The sequence below is a fragment of the Salmo trutta genome, chromosome 12 (genome assembly GCF_901001165.1).
Source record: "Salmo trutta chromosome 12, fSalTru1.1, whole genome shotgun sequence".
Taxonomy (NCBI): domain Eukaryota; kingdom Metazoa; phylum Chordata; class Actinopteri; order Salmoniformes; family Salmonidae; genus Salmo; species Salmo trutta.
Genome location: NC_042968.1, coordinates 79235059 through 79258739, shown reverse-complemented (window position 1 = coordinate 79258739; position 23681 = coordinate 79235059). Strand labels below are relative to the sequence as shown.

At 46.9% G+C, this 23681-nt stretch overlaps 2 protein-coding genes across 8 annotated transcripts in view; one reads left to right on the top strand and one right to left on the bottom strand.

Annotated features, from left to right (window-relative positions):
* Positions 1-1972: 1972 nt before the first annotated feature.
* LOC115204310 (signal-induced proliferation-associated protein 1) overlaps positions 1973-23681 on the bottom strand; it is a 42565-nt gene continuing 20856 nt past the window's right edge. For 2 of the 7 annotated variants that reach the window (XM_029769768.1, XM_029769769.1), the window contains exons 2-16: positions 20735-22455; positions 20485-20609; positions 20114-20302; positions 18494-18668; positions 17766-17869; positions 16418-16575; positions 15510-16119; positions 14909-15183; positions 13741-14145; positions 13326-13452; positions 13088-13220; positions 11868-11966; positions 11600-11663; positions 8753-8831; positions 1973-4235 (exon numbers count right to left, since the gene is read on the bottom strand). In XM_029769768.1, the coding sequence (XP_029625628.1) occupies positions 3981-4235; positions 8753-8831; positions 11600-11663; positions 11868-11966; positions 13088-13220; positions 13326-13452; positions 13741-14145; positions 14909-15183; positions 15510-16119; positions 16418-16575; positions 17766-17869; positions 18494-18668; positions 20114-20302; positions 20485-20609; positions 20735-21860 (3924 nt within the window). In that variant the 5' untranslated portion in view covers positions 21861-22455 and the 3' untranslated portion in view covers positions 1973-3980. Of the gene's footprint in view, positions 4236-5213; positions 5520-8752; positions 8832-9665; positions 9705-11599; positions 11664-11867; positions 11967-13087; positions 13221-13325; positions 13453-13740; positions 14146-14908; positions 15184-15509; positions 16120-16417; positions 16576-17765; positions 17870-18493; positions 18669-20113; positions 20303-20484; positions 20610-20734; positions 22456-23681 lie in introns of those variants that run through there. The other 5 variants (XM_029769773.1, XM_029769770.1, XM_029769771.1 and 2 more) reach the window with 5 other exon arrangements.
* LOC115204312 (cation channel sperm-associated protein 1) overlaps positions 23511-23681 on the top strand; it is a 48672-nt gene continuing 48501 nt past the window's right edge. Inside the window, exon 1 of the mRNA XM_029769777.1 lies at positions 23511-23640. The gene's annotated coding sequence lies outside the window, so the exon portion shown is untranslated. The remainder of the gene's footprint in view (positions 23641-23681) is intronic.

Below are 23681 nucleotides of genomic sequence, written 5' to 3'. Positions count from 1 at the left end.
CATAGAAAGAGTACGATATTTACTTGTGATTGTATCAGTTACATGAATGATGCTGATTACAGCAAATGTAATGTATGTTCTGAAGGGTCTAGTTATTGGATCACTGCAGTAGGAGTTGTGTAATATTTCATTAACCAGACAGAGTAAAACGAATGATGTAGATGTCCTTCAAACTAATAATGCCCTCAAGTCAGGACTTGTAATCTGATGTAATCTTGTTGTTACATTGTTGTCAACATGTAGCTTTATATTACACTGAATAGCATCAAAATAACAATCCTCAATGGGATATTGAACAAAGTGATATCAGCTTCCCAACACTGCCCTTTGTCAGGTCTCAGAAAGAAAGAAACATTGAGAATCATAACATGGACACCAATCACTTCTAAAGGATTCTTTATTGCCATGTCCTCCAGTTCACAGTAAATGAACAACATTTAGTCAATTGACTTCCTGTGAGGGAAAGAACAGGTTTAGAGGTGGCATCATACTGAAAACATGTTTTTGTGTTTTACAATACATTCCCTCAGTGTGCCACTGCCTAGTTATGGTAACATCAGCTCTTTAACTGGCTGAGCTGAGTGCATAATGTGTGCTACCGTTCTGACCTGATGTGTGGCCCAGGCCTGCCATAAACCTACACCAGGGATATGACTTCATGTGTGCTTCTACTGGTAATCATGTACTCTATTCTATCTTGACATTCCAGCTCTGTGTGGTAAGTAGGACATATACTGACACCACGGTTTCCTGTAAGGATGGTGCCATGACATAAAAGGCAAACCAATGATAACAGGAAAACACTTCATTTATCTGTGCTCTTACAGCATGGAGGGGTGGAGGCAACATCCACATGTCTCTACCAGGCATCTTTCTCATAGGTTTACTATTGGCTGGGTGGAGATCATTTCCCAGCTGAAGTAGCCTACAGCAGGTGAGTGAATGGCCTATTGAATTGTTCTGTGTCAGGTGTCAGACATACGTTCTGTGTTAGGTGTCAGACATATGTTCTGTGTTAGGTGTCAGACATACGTTCTGTGTCAGGTGTCAGACATACGTTCTGTGTCAGGTGTCAGACATACGTTCTGTGTCAGGTGTCAGACATACGTTCTGTGTTAGGTGTCAGACATACGTTCTGTGTTAGGTGTCAGACATACGTTCTGTGTTAGGTGTCAAATATACGTTTTGTGTCAGACATACGTTCTGTGTCAGGTGTCAGACATACGTTCTGTGTTAGGTGTCAGACATACGTTCTGTGTTAGGTGTCAAATATACGTTTTGTGTCAGACATACGTTCTGTGTCAGGTGTCAGACATACGTTCTGTGTTAGGTGTCAGACATACGTTCTGTGTCAGGTGTCAGACATACGTTCTGTGTTAGGTGTCAGGCATACGTTCTGTGTCAGACATACGTTCTGTGTCAGGTGTCAGATATACGTTCTGTGTTAGGTGTCAGACATACGTTCTGTGTCAGACACACGTTCTGTGTCAGACATACATTCTGTGTTAGGTGTCAGACATACGTTCTGTGTTAGGTGTCAGACATACGTTCTGTGTTAGGTGTCAGACATACGTTCTGTGTCAGGTGTCAGACATACGTTCTGTGTTAGGTGTCAGACATACGTTCTGTGTTAGGTGTCAGACATACGTTCTGTGTCAGACATACGTTCTGTGTCAGGTGTCAGACATACGTTCTGTGTTAGGTGTCAGACATACGTTCTGTGTCAGACACACGTTCTGTGTCAGACATACGTTCTGTGTTAGGTGTCAGACATACGTTCTGTGTTAGGTGTCAGACATACGTTCTGTGTCAGACATACGTTCTGTGTTAGGTGTCAGACATACGTTCTGTGTCAGACATATGTTCTGTGTCAGGTGTCAGACATACGTTCTGTGTTAGGTGTCAGACATACGTTCTGTGTCAGACATATGTTCTGTGTCAGGTGTCAGACATACGTTCTGTGTTAGGTGTCAGACATACGTTCTGTGTCAGACATACGTTCTGTGTTAGGTGTCAGACATACGTTCTGTGTCAGACATATGTTCTGTGTCAGGTGTCAGACATACGTTCTGTGTCAGGTGTCAGACATATGTTCTGTGTCAGACATACGTTCTGTGATGCATAAATGGGTCTTCAAAGTGCACCAAAGAGTGTGATTTGGAGAATGGTTCATACTTGTCCAAATTATTGTGGAAAGTTGTGTTTTTCTGCATCGAATTATTATATTTTGATAGGGTTGGAGATACTGGTCTTTAACCAGTGCTATACAGAATAATTCCCATTAACCTAACAAAACCAAACACAAACTTCATATCGTCTTCATATAACCCATTTGACACTTTCCTGGGGTCCCTAACCCCATCTTATTGTAGGTCTTCTTTTAGATGTAATTAGGGCTGCAGAGCGGACCCTGGAGAGACCCCATACCAACCAACCTTACATCTGCGTCTGTCATGTGGCAGACACACCTGTCATTCTGGAGGGTACAGGACAACCTGTCACTGTCTGCTACCATGAAGAACTGAAATGAAGACACCAAGCTGAGTTACCGTTCATTACACTTTCAGGTAGGCAGAATGTCTGAGAGAGAAGCCTTCACATGAACCAGTCTGACCATGTTGTCTGTCCGGTCCTCTGTGGACAGTCTGAGAGTCACTCTTTAACACGTACCTAGTGGCATTAGAGACCTTATTGAATGTGAACGTAGGAGCTCTGAATGAATAGCTCAATAGTAATATGATAATGATAACCAATATTATTTCCCCAAGAAATACTAGAACATTGCAGAAGTATATTTCCTGCTGTCTTTTTGTGTTTGAATTTCTACCAAAAAAATATTATTCCTTAAAACCAACCCACACCATACCAGTTTAACTTTATAGCACATGTAATTGCTTCCTCCCCCCCCCCTTGTATTAAAACATCCAACAAGGAATTCCACATTTGCAAGATTAATAAGTTATTACATTTTTATACATACATACACATACACACACACACACACACACACACACACACACACACACACACACACACACACACACACACACACACACACACACACACACACACAGAGGGGAGATAGGAAGTTGCCTGGTGCAGTATCATGCTTCAACAACCTCCTAGAATCTAAAGAACTATACAGAAGAACACAGTAAAACATCAGATATTCTTCCACTTCTCAAAACCATTTCAAACAGCATGGATCAAACAGCCTGTTCGGCCACATTTACACTGGTCTGCATATTAAACCATCCTGCAATGGACGGCATACGCAACCGAATGCGCTAAGTAACATTGAACACTTCAGCTGTACATGGCATCTTCACATATAGATAAAGTTCAGATGTTTTATTTAATTAGAATATATGGTAATCTGCTGGTACCGGGCAATCACAGTAACTCTAAAATAAAATCACAAGAGGAAGTGAAAGGGTAGGTCTTTAAAAAGTAGCATTGAGACAGTGTGATTGACGATTGTTTGGCATCCCTTCCAAATTTGAAGTCTAGTTATTTTGGGTGTGTCACAGCTGGGTCCAGTGGTCTGAGTGGGGTGTCGGAGATCTGCCCTGGCGTCTTTTGGCAGAACAGTCTTGGAGGAGGAATATTCCCGTCCTCCTCTGATCTCATATTGTTATTGGCATCATCAGCAGTGGACCTGAAGATGAGGTGGGGTGAGATCAAATCCACTTTCATTTTTCAAGCAAGGCATAAACCTGGGCAGGAAGTTAAATAGTGCCCTGTCCCATGCCCATATAGGTTATGCTAAAAGTGCAAAAACAACGCAGAAACACATACAGTAGGTACACACACAGAAAGATGAAATGAGGGAATCCCTCACCCACAGTCAACCACTCTAGAACCTTTCGGAATGAATTTCAAATACACTGAATTATCATTGTAGCCAGCAAACAAACAAACACAAAATATAATTGAACACAGATGGCTGTGTTCACTAGAGGAATCCTGTTCAGTTTACATTAAATCTCTACAATGTTTGTTTCTTTGAAAGGAGAGCTGCCGTGTGGCAGCACATGGCTCAGTCCAGCAGGAGGCGTACTTTCTACAGTGTAGCTTCTACAGACAGTCTTTAAGGGATAAAGTTCCATTGTTTCATCCTCATCCAAGGTATTATCCACTTCCATATCCGTCTCAACTACTTGCACGGAACACCACCAGCTCTCTGAGTCCATTCGGTGAGTCAATTCCCTTATAACTAAATTGCATCTCATTCCCTGAAAGCAGATGTGAAATACTCTGTTACTGGCCGACTCATGTCCACAACCCTTCAAATGAAGCTGAGGCGGTATGGAGGGGAGAGAATAGTGTCTCTACACAATGAACTAACCATTCTGTGAGCAGGTTGGCAGAGAGAGGCAGGGTCAGTATGCATCAGTCCGTCTTTTCAAGCAGGCCGCCTGCATGCATGTCATTTTCCCTATGTAGCTCCAAGGCCCTCTACTCTAATGGTGCACAGCTGAGCTGTTTGTTCTCAGTCCGAGACGTTGCATATCATGGAGAAGGTTGAGCAGAGAGGAGAGAGACTACTGTTTACATACTGTACACACACTTTGGGTCAATAGAAATAAACAGCCATCAAACATGCTGCACATGTGTCTCTTCATCTAAATCAATTGGGTAGCTTTAAGCAATTGCTATTCTGCCCAACTTGTCAAGTATGTGAAGCAAGATAAAATAACCATGGTGATGCACGCACGCACACACTCACGGTACAAAGAAACACACTATTGGGTAAAAAGCAACCCTGGATATGCGGCACAACTGGTCAAGCTATTGAGAAGACCATCAGATGGTGAGAAATGACTCAGGGTTGTTTTTCAGTTGGTTCGACACTCATGGGCTGGTCCAGAGTTCAAATGTCATTCTACAGAATGCAGAGTATTGTGCATGTGTGTCTGTATTAATATACAGTGAGCAACAGTAAGAGTATGTTGATGTATTGTGCATGTGTGTGTCTGTATTAATATACAGTGAGCAACAGTAAGAGTATGTTGATGTATTGTGCATGTGTGTGTCTGTATTAATATACAGTGAGCAACAGTAAGAGTATGTTGATGTATTGTGCATGTGTGTGTCTGTATTAATATACAGTGAGCAACAGTAAGAGTATGTTGATGTATTGTGCATGGGTGTTTGTATACAATATTGAATGTGGTGTGTCCGGCATGTGTTTATGATCTTGTTTGTCTGCGTTTGTTTGTTTGTGTGTGATCTTGTGTGTGTGTGATATTGTGTGTGTGTTTGTGTGTCTGTACACATAGTGTGTACTGTGACAGAGCTAGCAGGGCTTGTTGACATTGCACAGCAGCTCGGTGACTTTGATGAGGCGGGCCACGGTGCTCTGGGATTCCTCCTGCAGCCGCTGGTTATTCTGCCTGAGGCTCTGCACCTCGGCCTGCAGCACCGCCTTGTCCTCCTTCTCCTGCCAGGGAGCGGCACACAACAACACCCGTCTGTCAGACCACCATGGCTGGGATGGATGGAGGGGTGAGAGGGATCTGGGTGTGGGTGGAGGTGGGTGAGGGCTGGCTTGGACTGGGCTGGACAGCAGGCACGCGCAGACAGACGGGTTCACAAACATACACCTACATGCCTTGTGGTAGCAGTGCAAGCAAGACAGGGTACTAGAGAAGTACACACACACACACACACCAGATACACGCACGCACTCACACACGCAAATACAAACCAATTTCCTTCTATAAAAGCACTCCATAGGGAGAAGTGGAGTATGGAGGAAATGTTTAGACAGATTTACTATGGCAACCACTTGTTCCAGACCAAACAACCAATTCATAAATCAATCTCTCATTAAACGAGAGCAGAGGAATTGCCATAACATTTTATTTCCAATGTAGCTGATTGTTATACAAGTGAGATTTCCATAAAGACCCAAGCTCCAAAATGTCTTGCATTCCTCACCAACCAAACAGCAGGGGTCACCCTAATCTCTCACTACTTGGAATTCTGTTTGAAATCAGCTATTGCCATTTTTAGAGTGGTGCTTTGCCATAGTAAATGCTTCCTGTTTGCTATGCCATAAACTGTATCAAGAGTTGTGACAGAGACAGGAAATCGGAGGCTTAGGGTGCACAGACAGACAGGGGCCACTACCAGCACAACCAGTGTTACCAACAGCATTATTGCTTTAACACTAAACCTTTAACTGACACGGGTATGACAAAACATGTATTTTTACTGCTCTAATTACGTTGGTAAACGTATATATAATATCATATAATTAAGCAATAATTAAGCAATAAGGCACCTCAGGAATTGGTGGTTTATGGCCAATATACCACTGCCAAGGGGTGTATCCAGGCACTGCGTCATGCATAAGAACAGCCCTATGCCGTGGTATATTGGCCATTTACCACACCCCCTCGTGCCTTATTGCTTAATTATATTGCCTCCTCGCACCTTTGCCTTATGTAATGGTGTTGATTTGTATTACTATCTACATAGAGAAAGGGTTCTATCCAGACGGACTCCTGTCTATCTGTCTGTCTGTCTGTCTGTCTCATCTGTCTGTCTGTCTCATCTGTCTCATCTGTCTGTCTGTCTGTCTGTCTGTCTGTCTGTCTGTCTGTCTGTCTGTCTGTCTGTCTGTCTGTCTGTCTGTCTGTCTGTCTGTCTCATCTGTCTGTCTGTCTCATCTGTCTGTCTGTCTGTCTGTCTGTCTGTCTGTCTATCTGTCTGTCTCGTCTGTCTCGTCTGTCTGTCTCATCTGTCTGTCTCGTCTGTCTGTCTGTCTCGTCTGTCTGTCTGTCTCATCTGTCTGTCTGTCTGTCCTGTCTGTCTGTCTGTCTGTCTGTCTGGTGTGATGTGATGTCAGTAAGTCGTGGGATGAGGAAGTGACGGGTTACGGATAGTTGACAATAACAATTCATGATAGATGAGACCAGTTATCACCAATCTGGGTCAATAGAAATTCTCTTTGGTAGCAGCAGTACTGTATGGCTTTGCTGGTTCAACTCCCTAGTGGACCATAGTGCAACTGTGCCCTGGAGCAAGTCAATATACCTGAAATAACAAGTACTCAGCTTCAGAATTGGAAAATGAATAAATGTAAAGATGAGAGTCCAACAGAAAGCAAAGTAACAAATGATCATCACCACATCAGGTGATTGTTCATTGGGCCATACTATACTAGCTCCAGTACGGTAAACCCTGCCGTGTTGGCAGTCAGACAGAAACCAAAGACTAACCAACAGTAGTCCATGTTTCACATCACACTTCTGAATGGAACCTAACCAGCTACTCTGAGGTAACACAATTCCCACGGTCTTAGCTAATTCCTACTTGTTTCTGCTGGACATTACTTTGGGACTGGGACAGCCCATAACCAACCATGCTCACTCACTCTACCAGGGCAGAACAACAGAGAAAATGGATCATCTGATGTGGCATGTCCCTGTTAGGTCGTCTTCCTTCTTGGTTCATTGTCCCTGACTGTTAATGTCTGTGTGTTGTCTAGACTGATGATAACACTGTGTTAATGGTGAGTGTTCAGAGGAAGAGTAGGGAGTTACGAAAACAGAGGGCAAGACTTTGGTTATGTTGGTGTTATAGCCACAGGATTGGGACCATAATATCTGCAGAGTTTGATTCTTATGTGTGCTTCATGTCTCACATGTTTCAAGAAGTTGAGCGAATAGCATTTGCACTAAAATCCTTAGAATGTCATTCACTTAGTTGGATGGCAGTTTTAAACACTGGCAGTGTGGCGTCTCTTTGATATTTGAGTGGTGAAAAGGACTACGTTGGAGGGATATAGCACACTGCGTACCATAGGGTTTCATTTGACCTCAGAGATTAAACACCCTCGTTACTGTAACAAAGGAATCATGTCTCACCCAAATGTGTTTAAGGATGCTTGGGAGGCTTCCAAACCCTCTTCATTTCTCTCTCCTTCTTTCACTCTTTCTCACCCTTTTTCCAATTTGCTTCAGTCTTCCTTTCCTCTCCAGATGCTCTACATTGTGTAACCAACACTACAAGAACAGCTAGTCATTCAGTAGTTCTGAAGGCTTCAAAGGTCATCCATCCCCAAGTCCCCAAGTCCCCCAGAGAAGAGCCTGTGAATGGAGAAATGGTGCTGAGGTCCTGAGGCTGCACACAGGGATGACTGACAGCCTGTCAGACCTTCAGGGTTGAGAGGAGGAACTCTGCTTACATCTTTCACATCCATGAAGGACCCCACAGGTGGTTTTGGGTTATTGGGTTAATGAACTCTGTTTTTTAGTAGTTCCATTTCCAATTGTTATTTTGTTTTCAACGCAACAGAGGAAAAATCTCATGCTGTACTTGCCTCTACTACCATTGGTCACTTAGTGTTGAGAGAGTGAGCATGGTTGCCCAAAGTCCCTCCAGCCAATCTTCTCATCTCCTCTGTTCACCCTGCCCAATGACAAGACAGGTTTCTTTTGCTTGGCCCACCCTACTTCTACATTCCATCTGTCTGTCTGTCTGTCTGTCTGTCTGTCTGTCTGTCTGTCTGTCTGTCTGTCTGTCTGTCTGTCTGTCTGTCTGTCTGTCTGTCTGTCTGTCTGTCTGTCTTTTTGTCTGCAGTAGGAATCAGGGGGTTGGGTGAGGAGAAGGGAGGGTGGGGTACAAGGTAGGGTGGGGGGTAAGTGGACGGGATGGGGGGGTCGTGGGGTCACTGTGTGGGCAGGATGCTGTGAGGGGGTTCTGGGGAGGGGCTGTGGTTGGCCATCTGAATGGGGAGTACCTTTTGCAGGTCGTCCTGCAGCCTCTTCAGCATGTCCTCCAGCTGGGACACCTTCTCCTCCAGGTGGCCCGGTGAGTCACTGGCGAAACGGGACAGAGACACACACTCAGTATAATGCACATAGTTTGGTGCTGTCTGTATGTTTCCTGTGTCCAGGGTCGGCCCTAGCCTTTTGGGGGCCTTGAGCAAACTTTTGTTGTGGGGCCACACCACCTTGCAGGCAAAACATTTTAGTGGCTCTGTTGATAATTCAACCACGATTCCTACAAGTTTACATGGCCGGCTAGATAATTTTTTATTTTGTAAAACATTTTTTACCCCTTTTTATCCCCAATTTCGTGGTATCCAATTGGTAGTTACAGGCTTGTCCCATCGCTGCAATTCCCGTACGGACTTAAGAGAGGCAAAGGCGTCCTCCGAAACACGACCCTGCTTCTTAACACACTGCTCGCTTAACCCGGAAGCCAGCCACCCCAATGTGTCGGAGGAAACACCGTACACCTGGCGACCAAAGTCAGTGTGTATGCGTCCGGCCCGGACATCCCCGGACAAGGACATCCCGGCTGGCCAAACCCTCCCCTAACCCGGACAACGCTGGTCCAATTGTGCGCCGCCTCACGGGTCTCCCGGTCGCGGATGGCTGCGACACAACCTGGGATCGAACCCAGGTCTGTAGTGATGCCTCTAGCACTGCGATGCAATGCCTTAGACCACTGCGCCACTCGGGAGGCCCCGGCTAGACTAATTGACCAATCAAAAAAATTGTTAGCTGACATGGGCTAATTGAGTAAATGTTAGTAACTGACATGACAAGATAAAAACTTCTGAGGGTCAACCAAATTTCGATAAAGCACTTGATGTATTCAACTGTTCTAATTCTCAACAGATTGAGTTCCAAAAAAATATACACTACCGTTCAAAAGTTTGGGGTCACTTAGAAATGTCCTTGTTTCTGAAAGAAAAGCACATTTTTTGTCCATTAAAATAACATCGAATTGATCAGAAATACAGTGTAGACACTGTTAATGTTGTAAATGACTATTGTAGCTGGAAACAGCTGATTTTTAATGGAATATCTACACTCCTGTGTTCCAATGGCACGTTGTGTTAGCTAATCCAAGTTTACCATTTTAAAAGGCTGATCATTAAAAAAAACTTTTGCAATTGTTTTTTTCTTTAACCCTTTTTTGTGGTATCCAATTGGTAGTAGTTACAGTCTTGTCTCATTGCTGCAACTCCTGTACGGACTCGGGAAAGGCAAAGGTTGAGAGCCATGCGTCCTCCAAAACACAACCCAACCAAGCCAAGCCAAGCCAAGCCAAGCCAAACTAAGCCAAACCGCTTCTTGACCATCCAACCCAGAAGCCAGCCACACCAATGTGACAGAGGAAACACCATACACCTGGCAACCTGGTCAGCATGCACTGCACCCAGCCCGCCTCAGGAGTTGCTAGTGCACAATGAGACAAGGATATCCCTGCCGGCCAAACCCTCCCTAACCCGGATGACACTTGGCCAATTGTGCATGGGCCTCCCAGTCACGGCCACCTGAGCCTGGACTCAAACCCAGAATCTCTGGTGGCACAGCTAGAACTGCGATGCAGTGCCTTAGACCACTGTGCCACCCGGGAGGCCCTCTTTTGCAATTATGTTAGCACAGCTGAAAACTGTTGTGCTAATTAAAGAAGCAATAAAACTGTCCTTCTTTAGACTAGTTGAGTATCTGGAGCATCAGCGTTTGTGGGTTTGATTACAGGCCCAAAATGGCCAGGAACAAAGAACTTTCTCTCACTCCTCTTTCTATTCTGGTTAGACAGTGTGCGCTGTTCTGTGAAGGGAGTAGTACACAGCGTTGTACGAGATCTTCAGTTTCTTGGCAATTTCTCGCATGGAATAGCCTTCATTTCTCAGAACAAGAACAGACTGACGAGTTTCAGAAGAAAGTTACTTTTGAACGGTAGTGTATATATGTAGATTTTCTGAGAGGTGGTCGAGCACCGTAGTAGACAGCTTATGCCTGGGGCCCGGCCCTGCCTGTATCCTCTCTGTTAGGTGTTTGTGTGAAAAGACAGTGAGTAAAATAGATGTACGTGTGTGAGCAAGAGAGACTTTGAGTCAGAATGGGAGACACAATAAAGGCGGGAATGGGGTGAAAGAGGAACATGCCATCACACTGAGTCAAACAGAGAGGAGGCTGAGGTACTGGCCGTAACCCCACTCTCCAAGGGGGTCTCACGGGGAGTTGGGATATGCACAAAAATACATGTCCAATTAACACGTATGAAACAGGACAAATATAAGCAACCACCAAATGATTATTAATCCGAGAGAAAGAATGAGAATACATAACAGCAGGAGAGAGAGTTGGAGAGTTAAAGAAAGAGAGTGTGAGAGATGATGAGGGGAGATCTAAGGACAGGCAATATGCCAAAGAGCCAGTATCATGATGAGCAACAGAGAGGCTGAAATATGCACACTGTTCAAAAGTCCATCTCTGATTTACAACCTCCCACAGGAAGATCCACACAAAGGACAGAGGACAATGAGTCAGACACCATTTGGAGTTCACATGCATAGAGGTCTACAGTGATCCAATCTCAGTGTGTGCATGTATTTATTTTTCATTTGATATTTAACCTTTATTTTACTAAGCAATTCAGTTAAGAACAAATTCTTATTCACATTGACAGCCCACCGGGGAACAGTAGGTTAACTGCCTTGTTCAGGGGTAAAAGACAGATTTATACCTTGTCAGCTCGGGGAGTCAATCCAGCAACCTTTCGGTTACTGGCCCAACGCTTTAACCACTAGGCTACCTGCCGTGTATAGCTAGAGACCCAAACCCACCTGTCCTTCATGTCCTTTAGCTTGCCATCTGTCAGGGAGTCTGCTCCTTGGGTCCCATCTCCTGCTTTATGTTGTGGAATATGACACATCACTTACCCATGTTAGTCACTGAGCCAGTCATACACAGCCAGCCATATACACTCGATAGAAAATAAAGTATTTGGTTTTCAACATTCCCTCTGGTAATGTATCAAATATGACAGCTGTAGATGCATTTAGTAAAATAACATAATGTGTTGTCATCCCATGCAGATAGATGTCTTCTTACCTTCACGTGACAAGGCTTCTAGGATGCTGCGGCATGCTGTGGCTAGGTCAGCTATAGACTGCCACTCTTCCTCTGAGGAATCTGTGGTCTCCGACAGGACTGGAAGAGAGAAACAGAACTTCAATGGGCTTTCATAACAAAGGCATATCAACAAGGTGAGCAGCAGACCATGACAATACAGCATGACAACACAACAGAATTGTGGGATTTATGAGCAGGCAAATTCCTTCTGTGGTTCAACAAGGACAAAGAGCCAACACCAGGGGGTGCTACCACAATGCTTTGCTGCCTCGGTGGCGCTGCCCGACGAGCTGCAGTGTGAGAGCGAGAAGTGGGTTCTTTCGATCTCTGTGTGTGACGGCCTTCTGGAGTGTGGGGAGGGAAACAGAGACAATCTCCTCCAAGAAAGCTGAAGTATCTGCTGAGAGGATGAGTGTGTGAGCTCTTACAGAAACACTGTGATGAGTCTCATAGCCTCACGGCAGAGAAAGAGAGAGAGCAGATGGTCCAAAAGGGATCCTTGATTTGAGGCAGCCTAAAGCCCACCCCCCATCTGGCCCTCCTTTGGTGTGTAGCTGGTAGTGGGTGGTAGAGGGGCGGGGGCATATTGGGTTATGGGGATAGGGGGCAGCCTAGATGAAAGAAGAGGGACAAAGGGGATGGAAGGCAGGGCTAAAGGAGGATAATGAGGAGAGGGGTTTAGGGGAGAAAGGGTCTGGGGGCTAAAAAGGGATTTGAGCATTTTTAAACAGTTGTAATTGTTCCGTTTCAGCACCGTTTGGCCTGGCCTCATCAGCTGGTACAGGGTCTGCACAGAGGCCTTTTGTTTCAGACAGCCTGCATAGTCCTTCTCTTATCATAGCTACTCCTCTCTCTCTTTACAGTCAGCTTTCTTTTGTTTTACTGCTCTCACTCTCAAGCTGTGGCAGTGGAACAACTGTCTGTCTGCCATCATCAGGAGGGTGATCAACATCGCTGAGCAGTTGCTAATAGACGCTATTGTTTATGCATGCCAGTGTTAAAGTGCTGTTTAATAAACAGGAGAAATACATGGGAAATAGGATTCATAACACACATCATCACCATCCTCACCTAAAACTAGGACGTCTACCTAGGGGTAGCTGATATTTGAGGATGTGGTGATGGTAATGAGGTGTGTAAGGACATTGGAGAGGAATTGGGATGTTATGCAGGAGTGAGTGGTGTGGTGGAACACCCACTCTTGGTGATGGAGTTGTGTAGGCTCAGAGCTCGGGAGTTTCTCTCCGCTCTGTTCAGACATGACAACCGGGTGGAGGACAGGGAGGGGTCACTCGCTGATGGCCTCTCCTCACCCAACTCAGCCCCCACAAACTAGAGGGAAAGAGAGAGATAGAAGCAGTCAGACTAGGGGGTGAGGACCTTCGTCAGATTATTATCCAGATTGTCATTTGTCTCCATGCCTGTGTGTCTCTGTACCTGTTCCTCGTCCAGGGGCATCTTGGGTTTGACAGCCAGGATGAGGTCAGGTGTGGCATCTCTCAGCTCCCCTGGGTTCTCATAGATGTGATGTTTCAACTTCACACCCACGTTGTCATACAAATGCCTGTCACAGAGAGACACAAAGATTGAGACATACACAGATTATAAATCCACTGTTTACACTAATGATTTACCAATCCAATCTGGAGGGCAAACTAGTTCATCTAGTCATCTTCAGGATAGCTGAGATTTGGGCTAAAATTAGAGTTTGTTCGATGAAACCATAAACACACACAATAATACAGAGTAAAAACCATGATGTTTGAACTCATGATGACAAGGATGTCAGAGAATCCTCTGAGGAATAAATAACCTGAGGTTTATGATGGGGCTGAGGGTGGAGGTCACATACCTGTCACATATGTCTCGGCAGGACGGGTGCCTCTCTAGGGAGTAGCTGCGTGTTAGCTGGGAGGGGGTGATCTCCACGGTCTGGTTGAGTGGGTGGTCCTGCAGGGAGGTGGCCCGTAACAGAGGCAGGCTGGGTGGGGAGAGGAGGGAGCCCTGGTCCCCCTGGTCCCCCTGGTCCTCCTCACCCAGTCCAGTCTCTGACAGCCTGTCCTCAGCCTCTCCTCCCTCTGCTGGTCCCTCCATCGTCTCCGCCTCCTTCCCCTCTCCCTGTTCCCGCTCCTCTTCCTCCATCTCCTCCTCTTCCTCCTCCTCCCTCTCGTCCAGCACCCAGGCCTCTCCAGACTGGCCCTCCCCAGGCTTACGCTCTGCATCCTGGATGGCTTTCTGGTATAACTCTGAGAAACTCCTGGACCCATTAGAGACAGCAGAAGAGCAAGAAAGGTTTCTCTAACAAGATGGTATTACTGAATAAATATTACATAAATATATGCATCCCTTTTAATACACTCTGTTTATTCATGAATGATACAGTATTCTAGAGCAGTACCTCTGAGGATTTTGCACAACAACAAAAACATATATTTACCTATGAAAAAACATGGCATCTCTTTGAAATCTAAGAGGTGTCATTCCCTATTATAAGATGTAACAACATTCTGCCAGCAGCTACACTTTTGGGGTTGTTCTTAAACACGACTGTCAAAACCATATCTACTAATGAGGGGTTCTCTCTCTCTGTAGATATCTCCACCAGCCAGTTTGACGTGTACATGGCGAGCCCTGTTAATATCCTGTTTAGTGTTGCCTTTCCTCTGTCTGAGTAGTTCCTCCTTTACCAGGCTGCAGTAACACTGTACCACTGTCCATCTGGCTGACATTAGAAGAATGTAGAGGTCTTTGCTAACACTACCTGGGTCACTATCATTAGAGGCCATTAGAGACATTGATTGGTTGTTAACCAGCTGGTGGTTAACCAACAGAGTGAGCTATGACCCTGGAATGGTGTGTCCCTGACCTCCTGAATTCATCTGTTCCCTCCCTCCCTCCCTCCTTCCCTCCTTCCCTCCCTTGTCCTTTAACTCCTTATCAACATTAGTCTTCACCTACCAAACTTCCTTGAACCCTGACCCCATCACTACCCATGACCCCCCTTCTCCCCCCTCTCTGACCTGCGGGGCTTGCCGTTCTCATCTGGAGGGATGACGGTGATGTGGATCTTGTGGGCGGTGCGAAGCAGTCTGGTTCTCTCCTCTGGTCCTAGGTGCACCAGGACGTGGCCACACAGACGCACTACCCGCGCCCCCAGCTGCAGACCCCCGCTCTCCGCATAGCCGAACCGCTGCAGATCCGTCACAAAGCCCTCCTCGCTCATCAGGAAGCCTGGCTGGCCCACCCCGTCACGCAGGGGGGTCACCTCCCGTGCCTCGCACCCCCGCGTCACCAACTGGACACAGAAACAGGACACAGTGAGTATCCAGTAATGTATCATCAGAACAAAAACAGGACACAGTGAGTATCCAGTAATGTATCATCAGAACAAAAACAGGACACAGTGAGTATCCAGTAATGTATCATCAGAACAGAAACAGGACACAGTGAGTATCCAGTAATGTATCATCAGAACAGAAACAGGACACAGTGAGTATCCAGTAATGTATCATCAGAACAAAAACAGGACACAGTGAGTATCCAGTAATGTATCATCAGAACAGAAACAATGATTCACTAACTTAATAGTATATGAGCAGCGGTGTTTGAAAGACTTCCCACCTCCAGTCTCTGCACCATCTCCCGTATCTCCTCCGCCTGGCTGTCCATCACACTGATTGACACAGCCTCCCCCCTCTCATAGAAGATATCCAGGCAAGCCCCGCCTATGGCCCTGCTGTCTATCACCGCCTTCCAGCCAATCACATCGCGGCAGCAGCAGTTGAACACCACCCTCCGTGTGTATCTCTCGATCAGCACCACTGATTCAGCTGAGACCCCCAGTAGACAGGGCAGCTTGTGTCCTCCTGTCTCCCCCTCATTCCCACTGGTGGCCATCACAGCCCAGACCAACGCCCCAGCACTGTGCAGCTCTGCCCCCTTGGCCCCCTTCAGTTTGTCTTTGCGTTTGCTCCCCAGGGACAGCAGGGGGAACTTGGTGGAGGAGTCGATTGGCGTGGTGGTCACGTAGTTCTCTGCCAGGTCCTTCAGGTACTCCTGTCGTGTCCGCGTGGCCATGGAGCGGAACTTCTCCGCCTTCTCTGCAGCGTTCTCAGCGTTCACCGCCTTGGCCAGCAGGAAGTCTCTGAAGGCAGGGGAACGAGGGAATCGAGCACCCTTAGGGAACAGAGGCCCAAATAACGGGATGTCTTTGGAGCGTGTCACCGCCACCCTGAGATGGAGGGAGGGAGAGAGAGAGAAGAGGTGGAAAAGGATAGTCAACAACAACAGCAGAGGGGGAAGGAGAGAGAGAGAGTGTGTTAGGGTATAAACCTCATAGAAAAATGCATCCAGCCTCATAATCATTGTCTTGCTAAACAGTCATAGCTTTGATTCCCTGGTAAGTACAATATGATAACGGTGAACATGTTGTTACACAGTTGTTACACCTGTAATCTCTGATTGATAATGCTGAAAGAAAATAGCAGCCAGGTACAGTGGTAGAGGAGGAAACAAGGTTCTTTTCTCACCTGTAGTAGGTGTGGTCAGAGCAGGACTGTTCCACCTGGACGATGATGAAGACATGTTGGAAATGGGAGCGGATGGCCTTAGGAGTGAAGGGCAGTGCCCCTGGCTCCTGGAACACTATGGTCACTATGTCATTCCCAATGTGCCTCTTTCTCAGCAACTACCAAACAGAGAGGGGGGGTAGCAGGGAGAGGGAAATGGAGAGGGAAAGGGAGAGAGGGGGAGAGAGAGATAGAGAGGGACAGAGAGAGAGGAAGAGAGAGATAGAGGGACAGAGAGAAAGAGAGGGAGAGAGAGATAGGGTTAGCGAGGTACTCAAGAGAGTGGGGAAGCTGTTTTGTTTTGGTTATTTGATCCACTAATGATCATGTGCAGTTAGTTATTTGGTGTTAGTTATTTGCATGGTGTCATGTTTCCAGATCCCTCCACCAGAAGAGCTGACAGGCGAGAGGCTCCCCAGCCTGACTGCCAGCCAAACAGACAGAGAGGCAGTATATCAGTAGCTATAGGCAGACACAGCAGGCTTTTAGAGTGGGTGTTGGAAACGCAGAAGAACAAAGAATTTGTCTGTCATGCTTGTTGTGCGACATTACTCAAGCCTGAAAGCCTTCATTTGAACATAGTACTATGGGGAAATGTGTAGCTTTTACCACCAAAGAATAACCATAACATAAACACAGAATCAAGAAGATCATTTTGTTAATTGTGATTTACTACAGGAATGCTGCTTGTGAAAGTTGATTATTCTCTTCAACATAAAAAGACCTAACCGTGCTTGAATAACAGATCAGGACCTCTGCTTCTGATAGCGTTAAGGCTCAAACACACACATTGCGTTTGCTGGCTAAGAGTACTTAGTATCTCTGAAAGTCATTTGCGACCCCACATGTAGAATCTCGAGAAAAACATCGGTAGTCAGACGTCTACAGCGGTGGTCCCTAAACCACAGAGTGCTGAACGATTAGCAAACAAACGCTAGATTCACATCCGGGCGGTGTGATGTGCGCGAGCCTTCAGATTTCAAAAGTACCTTCTAAATACTTTTATCACACCATCATTGCTATAGCTGATCGTTTATTTATTTAACTAGGCAAGTCAGTTAAGAACAAATTCTTATTTACAATGACGGTCTACCCCGGCCAAACCCTAACTAGGACGACGCTGGGCCAATTGTGCGCCGCCCTATGGGACTCCCAATCACGGCCGGTTGTGATACAGCCTGGAATCAAACCAGGGTCTGTAGTGACACCTCTAGCACTGCGATGCAGTGCCTTAGAACACTGCGCCACTTGCGAGCCCCTTAGTTGACTGGGTTTCCTTGGTGTCCTGTAAAGCAGTGTGTATTGTTACCTGTTGTGTGTTGTTGGCCGTGTAGGGCAGCATGGTGGACACATGGAACATCACCTCATAGTCCTGGTAGTGTGTGTAGAGGGACTGGGTCCCCGTGGAGTCCGCTGTACACACACACACAGAGAAAGGTTTACACACGTTGCTCTCAGCCTAGTAGTTAACAGAGTGAGAGACAGTCTCCAGATAGTGTAAACACAGACTAAACTGTCAGTACACTGTGGTTCTGACTCTAGGGTGCTGAGATTACACAGTGATGGACAGTATTAAGATAGAGGACAAACACAGAGACTATACTACCTCCCCCAATACTGCTACGATTACACAGTGTTAGATAGTGTTAATCTTATGCGTTCCCTGGCAAATAATGCCCTCTAGATAGTGTGTGTCTCCAGACAGGGTGAGCTAGATCCAGCCTATAGACAATGTCTTGATAGTACACTTGTACAGTCATTATTACACTATCTTAATTTGACCAGTTTCTCACAGCAGGAAAATTAATCCTGCAGAAACATGAAATGTGAATTATTATGTGGATTATAATTAATGAAAAAATATTTGTTAGGGCAAATCAAGTCCAACATTTTTAAGTGGAAATTACAAAATTACAAACTTTAGAAGCCTTTTTAAACCTTGAATACACTACAAGTGTGCATTCCTGCTGCGCAGGAAAATTCCCTGCAACACCAGTGATCAAATTAAGACAGCAGATCGGTATGTGCAGTGCTCACTCTTGGTGTCCAACTGAGCTCGGTACTTCTCCCAGCCTTTCAGATTCACCCGCTCCCCCAGCAGATCCAGGAACTCCTCGAAGGCCGGCCCCGAGCTCTCGTTGTTATACATGTCCTCCTCAGAGCTCTGGCCTGCACGGCAGTACATCACCCCCACCTTCCTCTGGAAGTTCAGCTGGAGAGAGAGAGAGAGAGAGAGAAGAAAGGACAAAGTATGTGTCATTAAATCTTACCTGTTCATCAAACCATAGGAGGTTTACATCTAACAGAGTATCCTGAGCAGTGGAGGCTGCTGATGGGAGGAGTAAATGGAGTGGTATCAAACACCTGGTTTCCATGTGGTTCACTCCATTCCAGCCATTATTATGAGCTGTCCTCCCCTCAGCAGCCTCCACTGATCCTGATGGATCTGACCTTTTATTGGCCAGGCCATGCAGAGTGACAGAACACTGAGTGGTCAACCCAGCACAGTTAGCGTTACTAACCATGAACATTTCATCCAGTACGTTTAGGATGAATCTCTGAATGACAAATAATAGACCATGAATTGAAATTGCAATGTCCTTATCTATTTCTATTAAATATATATATCCAATTTATATTTTTTTTACCCATTTTTTCTCCCCAATAGCCTAGTGGTTAGAGCGTTGGGCCAGTAACCGAAAGGTTGCTGGATCGAATCCCTGAGCTGACAAGGTAAGGATCTGTCGTTCTGCCCCTGAGCAAGGCAGTTAACCCACTGTTCCCCGGGCGCCGAAGACGTGGATGTCGATTATGGAAAGAAAAAAAGGGAATACCTGAATGCATTCAACTGAAATGTGTCCTCTGCATTTAACCCAACCCCTCTGAATCAGAGAGGTGCAGGGGGCTGCCTTAATCCACATCCACCTCTTTGGCACCCCTGGGAACAGCAGGTTAACTACCTTGCTCAGGGGCAGAACAACAGATGTTTGACCTTGTCAGCTCGGAGACTGGCCCAACACGCTAACCACTATGCTACCTGCAGTCAGCCCCCTGCACCTCTCTGATTCAGAGGGGTTGGGTTAAATGCAGAGGACAAATTCCAGTTGAATGCATTCAGATGTACAACTGACTAGGTATTCATCTTTCCCAATTTTTTCAATCTTATCTCATTGCTGCAACTCCCCATTTGGCTCGGGAGAGGCAAAGGTGGAGTCATGCGTCCTCCGTAAACATGCCCGCATAACCACGCTCCTTAACACCCTCCAGCTTAACCCGGAAGCCAGCCGCACCAATGTGTCGGAGGAAACACCGTTCAACTGGGGACCGGAGTCAGCCCGCAGGCACCCATCCCACCATAAGGAGTCGCTAGAGCGCGATGAGCCAAGTGAAGCCCCACCCTCCCCTAACCCAGATGACACTGGGCCAATTGTGCGCCATCCTATGGGACTCCTGGCCACGGACGGTTGTGGCACAGCCCGGGAAATGAACCCGGGTCTGTTGTAACGCCTCTAGCGATGCAGTGCCTTAGACCGCTGCGCCATTTGGGAGGCCCATTTCTATTGATTCTAATAATCTATCTATATATTCCATTTCTATGCCCCTGGCAGTATGGTTGTGGCAGTGTAAGAGGCAGCACCGTGGGTGGGACCTACTCACCCCTTGTTCGTCCAGCTTGAGCAGGGTGTCTCGGACCTTGGGTGAGGTGGAGGCCAGGCGCAGGCAGTGGAGGTTGAGCTCCGGGATGATGAACTCCAGGAGCCTCTTAGGAGACAGGCCTCGGGGGGTGGTGTGGCGGGCCGCTGAGGGCACGGACTCCTCCAGGATGGAGCCTCGCAGAGTCTTCAGCTGGGAGGAAGAGAAAGGCAAGAGGGGTGTGAGTGACTGAAATGGATGAGTGTTTCGTAATGCCATAATGTGTCAGTCTGGGTTTGTGAATGAGTGAATGCCAGTATGTTTTCATAAAAGGACCTGTAAGTCTGTCAATACTGTCTACTATTTTTGACCACGAGTCTGCGGTGTAGACTGACCTCAGTGGTTCTGAAGATGATCCTGTAGTTATACTGAGCTCCACTAGACCCCTCCTTCTCCTCCCTACGGAAGCTGATGGCCACTGGACCAAGGCGGTCATCCATGCCAAAGAAGTTCTGATGATCTGAGGAGTGGAAAGAGTATTTTTACACATCTATAACAGGTTTCCTTATAACACTGTTGTTGACTAACACTATTAATTCAAGAAAAGCAAACAACCTCTCTCACACACACCTACGCAGCACTCACCTTTCATGTAGAAGTATTTGCGGTAGTAGTGGGCTCCCAGGTCTGCGTGTTCTATGAAGTAGTTGCTCTTGCCCTGCTGTTGGACGTGGCTCTCTCTGGGTTCCTCCAGTACTGAGACAGCATCGTTGGGGTTCCTCAGGCTCAGCCACAGACCCCCTCTGCCCTGCGTATGCCCCAGGCCCGCCCGCTCCTCACCCCCCATCTCGTTACGGAAGTGGGGGCAGCTGAGCAGCAGCTCGTTGTCGTTGCCATCTCCCTCGTCCAGGGAGGGGTCCTCCACAGTCCCCCCAACACCGCCCCCGCCCTGCGAGGGCGAGGAGGGCGTGGCCTGGGTGAGGGGACGCATCGTCGAGGCAGCCGATGCCCCTGAGGTGATGTTCTTTTTGCGGCCGATGCTGTCTCGGTTGCTGGCCGCCTCTGTGAGGTCAAACAAAATGCTCTGGACATCATAGTGGGCAAAATTCCTGACCCAGGCTCCTCCCCCCAGGTTGTCATAAGGACCTGGTTGGGGGATCTGTGGAGGAGAGGGCTTGGCCTTCTTGCTCAGCCCCTCAGGCTTTGGGGGCTTGGCTGGTTTTGGAGTGTCTCCTGCGGGGGTGGACAGAGCCCTGAAGAAGCCGTCTGGCTCTGGGGGGGTTCCCTGCAGGCCCAGCAGCAGAAAGGGGTCTTTGAAGCGGAGGGCGTTGGGGCTCAGAATGCCTTGGTCCTCTGCACTCGGCTCCTGGGTTCCTGACAGACCTATCTGTCTCTCCAGTGAGGAGAGGCTGCCATACTCCCTGTGCAGCACCACCCCTGAGTCCTCCTGGGCCCCGGCACCTGCCTTCTCCCCCACCGCCCGTGTGGCCTTCCCTCCCGCCTTACCAGAGGAGTCCAGGTCTCCCAGCGTCACGTCACTGTTGCTTCTCTGCATGATGTGTCCTCGGCCCACTGACCTCAGGTTCAGACCCACACAGCTCGGAGTAGTAAGACTCTCCCCATCTGTTCCATCCCTCCTCGGGGGCCACTCCCCTGCCACCACCCGCGCCCTTACCCCACCCTCCCGCTTAGAGTCAAAGTTGACCGTTGTCAGAGGGGGTCGTGGCCTCTGCCGGCAAAACTTGCGTAGGAAGAGGTCGTCAGACTGCATGGTGCCTCAGACTCTGACTCCAAGTATCTCTCCTCACTGTGTCTGATGAGTAAAAGTACTAGTCCTTTGCATTCAATAACAAAATGCAAAGGACTATTAGATGACTATTGTATCAGATACAATGATATGTTTTAGGTCTGGAAATCGTACACCCATTCCAAGTTCCTTTAGGACATCCTCCACCTGTGGCTTTGCAGATGACTACTATACTGCTATGCCTCAGGTGTGGTTTGGTCCAGTTGTGGTGTGGTCCAGTCGTGGTGTGGTCCAGTTGTGGTGTGGTCCAGTTGTGGTGTGGTCCAGTTGTGGCGTGGTCCAGTCGTGGCGTGGTCCAGTCGTGGTGTGGTCCAGTTGTGGTGTGGTCCAGTTGTGGTGTGGTCCAGTCGTGGTGTGGTCCAGTCGTGGTGTGGTCCAGTCGTGGTGTGGTCCAGTCGTGGTTTGGTCCAGTTGTGGTTTGGTCCAGCTGGTTTGGTCCAGCTCTCTGTCCTCTGGGTTGGGGAGGATTCGCGTGTGTGTTGGCCTCTCTGATCTGTCATCCATCAGCTCCCACCCCTCAGCACCTGCTTGCTTCTCTTTGGTCTCTTCCACTGGACACCTGTACACAGAGACAAAGCAACGGTCATTTTTAAGTATGGTTTGACCGCAGACACCCATCTTGGCTTGACACTGCTATTATCCTTCCTGACACCTCAGATTTCATTCAACAGTTGCAAAGCAAACCGTAGACCAGTGTTTTAGCCCCTTTGGCCAAAATATTACCATGAAATTCAAATGCATTTATTTTCAACAATGAAGTGTAGAAACATAAATAGGAAAACCAGAAGCTCTGACGTGTGTTGTATTGTTCAGTAGCGTTTCACCTCTGAATACTTGCATTATCATTTTTTCCCTTTCCAAAAATAGCTGCCAAGCAAGTCATATGGCCCACCACATCCACCCTACAGACAATCAATAGAACACTGTGGGCTGGAGGAGGGGGCCTTCCTGTCCTAAGACAATTTAAGAATACAATCAGAACATGTAGAGAAGCATGTTAGTTAAAATAAAAATAAATAAAAAAAACACCAGTCAGGAGGATATTAGAAGTCTCAAGAGGTATGCTTCAATACGCAGAAAAATAAACATGTTTTTTTTTTTACATAGAATTAAGCATAATGATTATGGCTCTAGGTTACAGGAAAAAGCTGTTTCAGAATTTACTCTGGACCACCCAGCCATCCTCGTACTTTGTACCCCCTCAAATTTTTGAGGTGCATGACGCCCTGAATATAATAGTCATAAACCTAACAATGCAGGCCAGCCTGCCAACAGAATAAGATCTCTCTCTCTCTGTCTGTCTGTCTGTCTGTCTGTCTGTCTGTCCCTTTCTCTTTCTCGCTCTCAGTCTGTCCTCTATGCCTCTCTGTCTGTCTCTCACCTTATCTCTCTGTCTGTCAAATGCACCGGCTCGTAAATAAAGCATCCTCCATTCAGGCTGCAAAGGCATCATTTCCCTCCTTAACTATCTTCAAATGGCGAGCCGCCGCAAAAGAAACGGAGAAAATATGTGCACTATGTGTCTCTCAATATGTGTCTCTTTATAAAACCATTTTTCACCACCATTTTCGGATTTTCGGACAATTTAGGATGTTGCACACCGCGTTCAGCCAAGGGAGGAGGATAGCCTAGCCGTTGGGCCAGTAACTGAAAGCTTGCTCCCAGAACCAATTCGAACCGGTGAAACATCTGCCGATGTGCCCTTGAGCAAGGCACATAAGAGCGTCTGCTAAATGACTAAAATGTAATGTAAATGTAATTATAGCTAGTTAAGGCGGGAAATTA